The 9,801-nt window shown below is 44.3% G+C and overlaps 3 protein-coding genes across 3 annotated transcripts; 2 read left to right on the top strand and 1 right to left on the bottom strand.

The window, feature by feature from the left end:
• Positions 990-1,977, top strand: LOC109715278. Its single transcript, XM_020240212.1, has one exon. The coding sequence runs from the start codon at positions 1,290-1,292 to the stop codon at positions 1,647-1,649; it is 360 nt and encodes a 119-aa protein (XP_020095801.1). The 5' UTR covers positions 990-1,289; the 3' UTR covers positions 1,650-1,977.
• LOC109714847 (caffeoylshikimate esterase) lies at positions 2,535-3,702 on the top strand. The gene has a single exon (XM_020239555.1). It carries the CDS (start codon positions 2,535-2,537, stop codon positions 3,540-3,542), a length of 1,008 nt encoding a protein of 335 aa, XP_020095144.1. The 3' UTR covers positions 3,543-3,702.
• On the bottom strand, positions 4,052-9,531 carry LOC109715277 (peptidyl-prolyl cis-trans isomerase CYP37, chloroplastic). The gene is made up of 12 exons (XM_020240211.1): positions 9,064-9,531; positions 8,342-8,572; positions 8,171-8,260; positions 7,745-7,840; positions 6,916-7,023; positions 6,764-6,813; positions 5,984-6,086; positions 5,585-5,638; positions 5,299-5,454; positions 5,082-5,204; positions 4,547-4,596; positions 4,052-4,427 (listed from the first exon to the last, which is right to left on the bottom strand). The coding sequence occupies exons 1-12, from the start codon at positions 9,256-9,258 to the stop codon at positions 4,316-4,318; spliced, it is 1,368 nt and encodes a 455-aa protein (XP_020095800.1). The 5' UTR covers positions 9,259-9,531; the 3' UTR covers positions 4,052-4,315.

Here is a 9,801-nt window from a genome sequence, read left to right as displayed (position 1 = left end):
TGGCATGCCAAGAAAAATAACAAAATCCTTGCTAGATGTCTTCGGTTCGTCCATTGGTTTCCCCTCTTTCCTGGTCATAAAACAACCCTATGGGTCCAGTTAACTGTGCCCTTTGATTGCGTCTACAAAAGATTTTTAATTAGCAATTTCTGTTAGTCGAATTGATTGGACAATCAAACAATGTGTTGAATCTCCAATAAGTTTAAAAAAAAAAGCAATGTGTTGGTACGCAACTGCCTTGAATCTACTCTGGAAATGCCTTATCTAAATGTAACTACTTTGATGCTTAGGTTTTGATAGTGATTGCATGGTAATGTCAATGGGATTGATTTAGTTCGCTTTCTGAAAAAATTGAAATCAGATATGATTATGCCAACTAAAACTTAAATTTGAAATCAAAGTTGAAGCATCTCAATGTTGGAGGAGCTAAGATCATAACTGAACCCTTCGGAAACCGAAAACCAAAAATTAAAACCTCAAATTTGCAACCATGTTGTAACATTTGATAAACAAAATTAACATCAAACAAAGTCTAAAATTATGAAAATATTAACTAGTGAACAAAAATATCTTGAAGAGCACAAAAGCGTCATTAATCTAGAAGGTGTTTATGCCTATGTTGATCTTATGTGGCTTTTTGCGAGTTTGGTGGCTCATTTTGTTTGGGATTCAGATTTAAAAAACTGTGAAAATTCTAACTAAAATCCAACCGTATCCCGTCACTACAACTATCCCGTGTTGATCTGTCAAAAATTGCTCAATTAAGATACGGTTTTTCATTGGATATATGCCTATTATTTGGTCTGTAGTGGGCAGGAATTATGGGACGTATTCTCTCTTCTTTATTATGAAGAAGAATGGCCAGACAGATTGAGAGAGAAAGTCAACACGCGTGTCAGTCAGAAAAGCCGACTCAGATATAGCGGGTAAGCTGCCAACCCCTCCCTCGTTTTGAAGCTTCTGGTAGGAAAAAGTAGAATGCAATAGCCTTCTCGGTCAAACGTGACTGGGTACGTGGTGCGTGGTCTTTTCTCTCTTCTGCGAAGCGGCAAGTACGTCAGCAGCACCAGCAGCAGTGTGTATAATAGTGCGACAGAACCGAAAGAGCCGATCCACCGGACAAGCTGCAACTATATATGTATGTATTGAGTGTAAAACCCGGGAGGGGAGCTTCTTATTTTAAGTCCTCGTCTATCAGCAAAGCAAATTCCCCGGACGCATAAAGGAATTAAACCAATTCAAAGCGAGAATCGACCCCAAGCAGCAGCAGCAGCAGCAGCAGCAGACGCATGTCCCTCAATAGCTCCGAGGCGGGGTGGGGGCAGCAGCAATTGTCTCCGGCACCTATTGCTGCTGCTGGCCCGAGGTCACGGCCCGTAAGGCCGGAGAATCCCATGGCAGTGAGGTCGCGGCCCAACCAGCTGGTGCCGTCTCGTCCCTGCAGGCCCAGGATGACGAACCCATCATCAACAGCGGCAGCGGTGGCTGCTGCACCTGCACACGGCAGGATGAGGCAGTGGCCTGCAGGCAACAGAGAGCTGCTGCGGAGGGCGCTGTCGCCTCCCCTGCGGCTGCGGTGTCCGCTGGGTCTGAGGCGCTGGAGCTTCAGGCCTATGCCCAGCCGCCTCTGCCAAATGTCGCTGGACTAATTCTATTCCTATTATTACTTGCAAGTCGCAAATTTTTGTCCCCTGCTCTCTTGCCTGTAGCTCTTTTCTTTTCTTCTCTCATTCAGTCTTCTTAGACAATGATATGTATGTTTGTAATTAGCTATTAATAAATAAACACAACCAAGTTACTAACAAGTGCATTCCGCATGATCCATTGCATATATATATATACACACACATATAGAAGAATTAGTATCTCTACTGACACTGATTAAGGAGCCAGCCACAGGCTGCTCAAACAGAGCAATTCCTTACACTCTAGTTTGTAACGGCAAAATCAGAGAATCTATATCTCTCAAAAAAAAAAAAAATCAGAGAATCTGACAAGAATCACAATTCAGAGCTTTGTATTGTATATAGCCTCGTCAAGCCCAGGATTCCCTCAAACCAATTTTGGCCAATGCAGTAGTATACGCCTCCCTTTTTTTTCTTTTTTTCTTTTTTTTTCCTTCCTATCTTTTTAATCCTCGGTCTATCAAACATCAACAATATACCTCAACAGTCAACTGAATTAAAATTTTTCATTTCTTATACGACCTGGCACGGCACTCACACATTAATGTTGGGTTGGGCCAGCAATCAGACGGAGATTTTTAAATGGTTTGATTAAATAAAAAGATGACAGAAGGAAGGGCTATCCGCCAGTAAGTAATATCGTCTATACGCCTCTCTGACTTCTCATCCTATTATTATTGGCCAGTCCCAACTCCAAGCAGTAATTCCACGACCTCCAAAGTCTTCCAACTCATCAGTAGTCTACAGATACCAATCCCCGTCGACCGGTAAGGCACGCGACGAAAGAAGGAATCAGGAATCAGGAATCAGGAGAGCAGAGGCCGGCCCATCAAAATATCGATTCAATCCATGACGGCGGCCGGCGGCGGCGGCGGCGGCGGCGGCGGGAGCACCCAATACCCAAACTTCTGGGGCAGCGAGCCGGAGGAGGAGGAGGACTACTACGCGGCCCACGGCGTCCGAGGAAGCAAGTCCTTCTACGAGGTGCCGGACGGAGGGCCCACCCTCTTCACCCGGTCCTGGCGCCCCCTCTCGTCTGCCGCACCCCGCGCGCTGATCTTCATGATCCACGGCTACGGCAACGACATCAGCTGGACCTTCCAGTCCACCGCCGTCTTCCTGGCCCGCTCCGGCTTCGCCTGCTTCGCCGCCGACCTCCCCGGCCACGGACGCTCCCACGGCCTCCGCGCCTTCGTCCCCGACCTCGACTCCACCCTCTTCCACCTCCTCTCCTTCTTCCGCTCCGTCCGCCGAGACCAGGACCAGGACCAGGACCAGGACCGGGGCGGGGCGCTCCCCTGCTTCCTCTTCGGCGAGTCCATGGGCGCCGCCCTCTGCCTCCTCCTCCACCTCCGCACCCCGCGCGACGAGTGGGCCGGCGCCGTCCTCGTCGCCCCGATGTGCAAGATCTCCGACCGCATCCGCCCCCGCTGGCCCCTCCCCCAGATCCTCACCTTCCTCGCCCGCTTCGCCCCCACGCTCCCCCTCGTCCCCACCGCCGACCTCCTCGAGAAGTCCGTCAAGGTGCCCCGGAAGCGGCTCGTCGCCGCCGCCAACCCCATGCGCTACAACGGCAAGCCCCGCCTGGGCACCGTCGTCGAGCTGCTCCGCGTCACCGACCACCTCGGTGCGCGCCTCCCCGAGGTCACGCTGCCCTTCCTGGTGGTGCACGGCAGCGCCGACGAGGTAACCGACCCGGACGTCAGCCGCGCCCTCTACGAGGCCGCCCGCAGCGACGACAAGACCATCCGCATCTACGACGGCATGCTGCACTCCCTGCTCTTCGGGGAGCCCGACGACAACGTCGACCTCGTCCGCAAAGACATCCTCGCCTGGCTGAACGAGAGGTCTTGTTGACTTCGCTCTCCTCTCCTCCTCAACCCGCCAGCATCTCTCTTTTTTTTTTCTTTTTTCTTTTTTTTTAAAGCCCCCTTAAATATTCTTGTGTACTTCAAATTTGATTCCAAATAAGGAGAAAACTAAACATGGATCGGCTGCTGATACTTCAGTTCGGCCACATTATCTGATTCTGCAAGTAGCGCCCAGGATTAGCGCATGAAGTCCACTGTATTCATCTATCTATCCAATCCATCCGAAGCCAAGTAGCTAATTGCAGCTGCAGATGATTCAGCAGCACGCAATGCAGAAGCCAAAATGCCCCATATTACGCTCCCAAGTTGCTTTCTAATATTGCATACCGAGTTCATACTCGACCTACAACGAAAAGCAAGGCAAACACAGTAGCTTACGTGATATTGAAAGCTCAGTTCAGGAAGTTTCGCTCGCCCTGCAAGCCTAGCATTTCTCAGACGCACAGCAACAAACAACATAGAATGCACTTCTGAACCATTGTACTGGGATGCATATGCAATTGCAGGTGAAGATCTTTTGACAACCCTTAATTTTTCAAAAACAACAAAAGTTGTTAACCCTTACAAAATAATTGGTTGTTCAAATTGTTTACAGTGCTTGTTTAGGTTCGCAAACAGTAACTTGCAAAGAAGTTGAAAAGACAAAACAATTGCCCACCAGCATTACCTCCAGAAATAAAGAGCTGGGGGTCCCATACCTTCTCACCAGACAAATATTAGAAGGAAAGGGAAGGACCGTGTCCAGAACACAACGCCGAATCAACTTTCATCTGGCAGTATAAGGCGGTCTCTTCCTTGCACCAACTTTGCCGAACTAATAAAGTCTCCTGTTTTGATTTGTGGAAGAATTTCTCTGCCAACAGTAGTGTATCTGTAATCCAAGAACACCAAAATCTAACTTTAAAAATGGCCACCTCAATTAGGATTCGATTATATCACCGAATTATACATATGAAGTATGTTACAAATAACGGGAAGTTCAAGGATTACCCAAAAACAGAGAATTGGCCTTCATCAAAGGATAACCCTCCTAACCCAGCCTGTTAGGAATAAAGGATTGTACTGTTAGAATAGCACTCACCTAGTACATGCGACTTTAGGAGAAAACATGTTTATATGAATCGAGTATTCGTATAGTAATATTGGCAATCAATGACATGTAACACGAATCAGAATGTTTAACTGTAGCTAAGTCAACAATTTTCATGACTCACCATAGCCACCTATATGGTGATGTAAAATGATGAATGCAACGAAGATGGTGTAACTGGTGTTGTATGTCTATATGTGCATGTGAACAGTGACACTCAGATTAAGTAGAAATAATTAGCAAGAATTTGAAATGGTCGTGCCCACAAGAATCCCAATATTGTGAGCTATATAATTTTTTTTTTAAGTCAAACAGGTAAACCTACCCATCCACATTCGTATACTTTTTTATATCTGGAACACTGTTAATCTCATAAATAGAACCAATGATCTATTTAAGCAGAAACATTCTAAAAAATAACAAGCATTTACTCACGTTTCTCTTATCATAGAGATAGAAAAAGAACTGTGATGGTGATGAGTATTCATCAGAGTCCATGCTGTGCGCCATAGCAACTGCCCCATAGACAGATAAAGGTAGAACAGGCAATTCCCCATCCTATCATTTGAGGAAGCAGCCAAAGGGTAGATTATGTAACGAGCACGCTCCCACTGATTTAGCTGGATGAATGTAAAAAATCTTCAAGACAGACCTGAACATTCAGGGTGGTTTTATATAATGGTTCAAACTGTCCAGAAGGCATGATCTCCAGCGGAACACTATATCCATATTTCTCGATCTCGTTGTCTGAAAGAACTGCTTGGTTTGCATATTTGAGTCTCACCCCATCGTATGCTCCATCAGTCACCTGAATAAATAACGAGCTCATTCATTAACCAATTTGCGGCTATTTATAGCCAACAAATTCTGGAAATTAAAAAGTTTACAAATTCAAAGGAAAGGAAACTAGAGTACCAAGTCGGATTCAGCTACCTTACCAATTTTGCAAAGTTCCCTGCCGTCAGTGGCGCAGAATATCCATCAAGGACTACCTGCAAACACCAGTAGCATGTCGAACAGGATATTAAATTTTAAAGAGCGCATGAAGATCTAGAGATTGTTTACTTATTAAGCAATGAACTCAACAGATATGTCAGTCTTCGGTGACAGAACATGTATATCAAGATTATCAATTTTATTTGCATTTTTCGTCGTTGTTCGAGTTTCAATGTCAACTATCATTATCAATTTTATTTGCATTTTCGTCGTTGTTCGAGTTTCAATGTCAACTATCATCCAACATAGGTCCCTCTGCATGAAAGGATAGGTTTATACAATAGTGCTTCCATAAGCTACAGCTGAAAAGATGCATTACTTTTATTTCGACGTCCGCATACCTGAATTGAAGCAAAACTCTTTGGTTCACCACCAGCACTTGGAAAGAACGTTGAACCATCACCTCTCTCAATGGTGACCTCGACAACAGCTCTCCCTGTCAGCCTACAAATAAAATTTGAACTTTAGAAAACAAGGATTTCCAACGTCAATAATAGTTGTTGATTCGGCTTTCACCGGCAACTTCCACATTTATAAGGCAATGAAAGATATGCCAGTTCTCTAGTAGGATGTTAGTAAAGTGTAATGTAAAGGTAGTAGTGCCACTGATTTTTTTCATAATTAACTGAAACTAATACTAAAGCAGCAGTGCTGCTTTTGGTAAACTTGTAATGTTATGAATATTAATCCAGATGCAAACGCCAGATTTAGCACCAGATATCAAACTTATTGACAAAACCATTTAAGCAAAATATCAAATAGACTGTTTGATGATATACAGAACAATTTGACAGTGAGAGATCTAGTGCGAACTTCATTACACTTCCATGATTTTTATGCATCTTTCAATTTCGTTACATCAGTGCCACAAAGAAAATGATATAGAATGACATGGGAATTATGTGGTTAGAAGCGGTTTGCAGGTTGCTACAGCAGTTAAAAGAGTTCTTGTGTCCATTAAGAGTGATGTGTAAATGACGATTTATTAGATAGTGAACAACTGATGATTATACAATGCTCCGGAAGCACAATCATGTGACCATACATGCGCACACACACGCGCAGAGAGAACGAGAGAGAGAGAGAGAGAGAGAGAGAGAGAGAGAGAGAGGCCGAGTCACCTTGGGTATTTCAAATACTGCTCAGGTAACAGAAATGATAAACCTGGGGCCTGTTAAAAGAACTGTTCCTATAATATATTCAAATGCTTAATCGAAGGTGAAATGGCAGGCTCTGCACTTGTATCTTACAAATAGATATGCACAAATTTTACCTGCAACAGCTCCAGTTCAGCAACAGTGTTAAGAGACGAAGCAAGGCCAATGGATACCTTATCTGGGTCCTTTTCCTTTATAGCCTCTAAAAGGTTTTGTAGTCCCCCCTGAAAAAATTAAAAATGATATTCAAGGTCCAAAATTAATGTAATGCAAATGAAGGAAATTATAATTTAGATGAAGCTCACGTAAAAGGTTGTGTTTGTGTGTGTTGGTATGTGTTGGTATGTGTGAGTAGAGAGAATCGTTTGCACCACTTCACGCTGGTAACTTTAGCCTATGACAGTCCACTAAAGCACTTAGCGGTGATTTATCATTCATGTTAAATGGATCAGTGAGTACAACTGAAAATTTTCATATAACCAGAAGAAAAATTATGTTAAGAAGCCAGTTATTTAGGTCCAATTCCTGCTATAGCATTACGTCTCTATGAGGTTGTACTTTACCATAAGCCCTGGATTTGAATATCTTGACCCCATGCATTCTGTATGGCCAACCACATAATTGTGTATAAAGTTTGACTGATCATGCAAATAATAAGCAGATTGCTACAGGGGAGCTAAATGATCAGGCATGCAGGTCAAGAATATTATTTTTGTTTCATTATTTTCTACTAGTTTTCCCAATTTTACTTTTTTACTATAGATCCTACGAAAGCAGCAGAATATGTCCTAAAATGACATTTGAATAAAAAAAATGATGGAATACAATGAGTGCTATCATTATTTGAGAGCTCACTGTGTAAGTAGCAGTGATATGAATGTGAAAACAAGAGGTAATCCACCATATTGACCTCAAACTAATGATTACTACGAAGAAACCTAGTACCTTTCCATTCAGTAGAGAAGCATATAGCACAGAACCCTTTTCCCTGAGTTGTTCTGGTATGCTTCCCAAGATTGATTCCTTCTCCTCCGCCGCAATCTGTATGAGAGAGGAAACCCAAATAGAAGTTCAATGCTTCAGAAATACATTGCTGTCAGAGTAATATGGCATGTCTGAACTTCAGAAAATACAAGTTACCACCGTAACCAATTCAAAGATAAGGCAAACTAAGCTTCAAAGATGGTTAACTGCACAGTTTTCTAATGTCAAGAATATGCACTTAATCCAAATACTTGTTTTACATAGTGAGAAAACATAGAGTTGGCAAGATAGGAGAACCAAGCATTGGAAAACAACTTGTACTGACCAGATCGAGTTTCTTTTCTTTTTCTTTAAAAAAACAAGGAAGGGAGTATGGAACCAATTGACCTTCAAAGCTTTCTTCACGTCGCCTTCCATCGAACCATAAGGCTTTCTCTGCGGTATTCTTAACAAGTATGAAATGTCTTCCAGAGAATCCTGCAGTGCGGTCAAGTGAAAGAGAGCCTATATAAGCAGCGGTTCTCAACCACATATCAAGACAGCTAGCAAGATGTTTACCTGTATAGCCTTCATGTTTGCATTGGCAGGAATTGCTCTCCTCAAAGCAAGTTCTCCAGTTCTGGGAATTTTTGTCTCGGGCGAATAGAGAACCGCGTTTGCAGAAGGAATTAACCATGGGTTCCAATTGGCAAACGGCAGCGGAAGAGAAATTTGAGCAACTATAAGAATGGCAGCAACTGCACTGTCAAATCTCCTCCTCAGACCGTGGTGCAGTAGATTCAAAAGCTCCTATTAATATAAAGGTAAAAATTCTGTCGTTTGATCAAGGAAAAAGAAAAATAACACACTAGTGTGGGATTTTCATTCCTTCTGCTAAGAATGCATGCATGTTAGTGGAATCATGAATTTTCATATTTGTCACGACATTAACAAATCCTTTCAGCGGGGCATTCAAAACGAAAAAACAAAACAAAACAAATCAGGTTATCGAGTCAAACACGTTGAGAACTAGATAAATTTTGGGCTAAACTGACTGACTGAATTTGACCATGGAATTAAGTTTGCCCCGATTTTCGGCTTTCAGTTCAGTTAATTCATTCCCGTAGTATACTAAATTGCTCGGATCTTTGCTCCTGATTCTACCAAAATAACTCCGAACATCATATATACACAAATGCGGCATATCGTTATAGGCAAAGAATTCTCGCATCAAAGCAGCAGGTAAAAGCGTCTAGTCAAAAACTTCTTACCCTCGGAAAGAGAAGGGAGATCCGGCTCACCTGCGACCGAGCATTGGGACAATGGTGCGGAGAGGCCGCGGCGCGGACTCCAGAGCGTGGGACCCTCGCCCTCTTCCGCGGCGGAGCGGGAGGAGGAACGATGGCCGGAAGGAGAGGAGATGGCCTTCCCCTGGGACCTCGTGAGAGCGGGAGCTGATTGCAAGTGATGACGAAGGCGCGAAGCGACGAAGCCATGGGAAGGGAATCGGTGGAGATAAATATATGTTAATTAATTAATTAATTAATTAAATTAACCGAGGGAAAGGAAGCGATCAATATCAACGGTGTCGTCTGACTCGCATTCCCACTCACGAAAGCTCCAAGCTATTTTATCCTCCTAATCCCTGCTTCGGCCTCGCTCTATCAGAGAGCAGCAGAGACCAGAGAGAGAGAGAGAGAGAGAGAGAGAGAGGCACTTCCGCTCCGCAGAGGATGACGATGAGGTGGACGCGGGGGTCGGGCAGTGCTCGGTGTAACCGTGATTCAGTACAGTTTGTTAAGTTGAGCGACTGACGTGAGGCCAACGCAGGGATGTAAATCGTGGGCCGGCCGGCCTCGCACAGCTTAGCTCGGCACATCCCGAACTTTCGGGTCGTTCTGGGCCTTTCTTTGGGCCCAACGGCCTAGTAACACGCGGCCCGTAAAGGGCCTGGTCGGTGCCTGCCAAAAAGAGGGCTCCCGGCCCGACACGGCCCGGTCCGCCTGGACCGTCTCATCTGGGGCAGTACGGCATGAACC

This window comes from Ananas comosus, linkage group 9, assembly GCF_001540865.1.
Source record: "Ananas comosus cultivar F153 linkage group 9, ASM154086v1, whole genome shotgun sequence".
Lineage (NCBI taxonomy): Eukaryota > Viridiplantae > Streptophyta > Magnoliopsida > Poales > Bromeliaceae > Ananas > Ananas comosus.
Note: the sequence above shows the minus strand (reverse complement) of the source record. Positions and strands in the feature narration are given on the sequence as shown.

Bases quoted from the DNA above. Each gene is read 5' to 3' on its own strand.
- LOC109715278 (XM_020240212.1), top strand. From the start codon at position 1,290: ATGTCCCTCAATAGCTCCGAGGCGGGGTGGGGGCAGCAGCAATTGTCT.
- LOC109714847 (XM_020239555.1), top strand. From the start codon at position 2,535: ATGACGGCGGCCGGCGGCGGCGGCGGCGGCGGCGGCGGGAGCACCCAA.
- LOC109715277 (XM_020240211.1), bottom strand. From the start codon at position 9,258: ATGGCTTCGTCGCTTCGCGCCTTCGTCATCACTTGCAATCAGCTCCCG. The intron at 7,024-7,744 runs GTACTAGGTTTC...TAATTTTTTCAG, and splicing joins CTTCTCTACTGAATGGAAAG to GGGGGACTACAAAACCTTTT. The intron at 4,428-4,546 runs GTAATCCTTGAA...CTTGGATTACAG, and splicing joins GGCCAATTCTCTGTTTTTGG to ATACACTACTGTTGGCAGAG.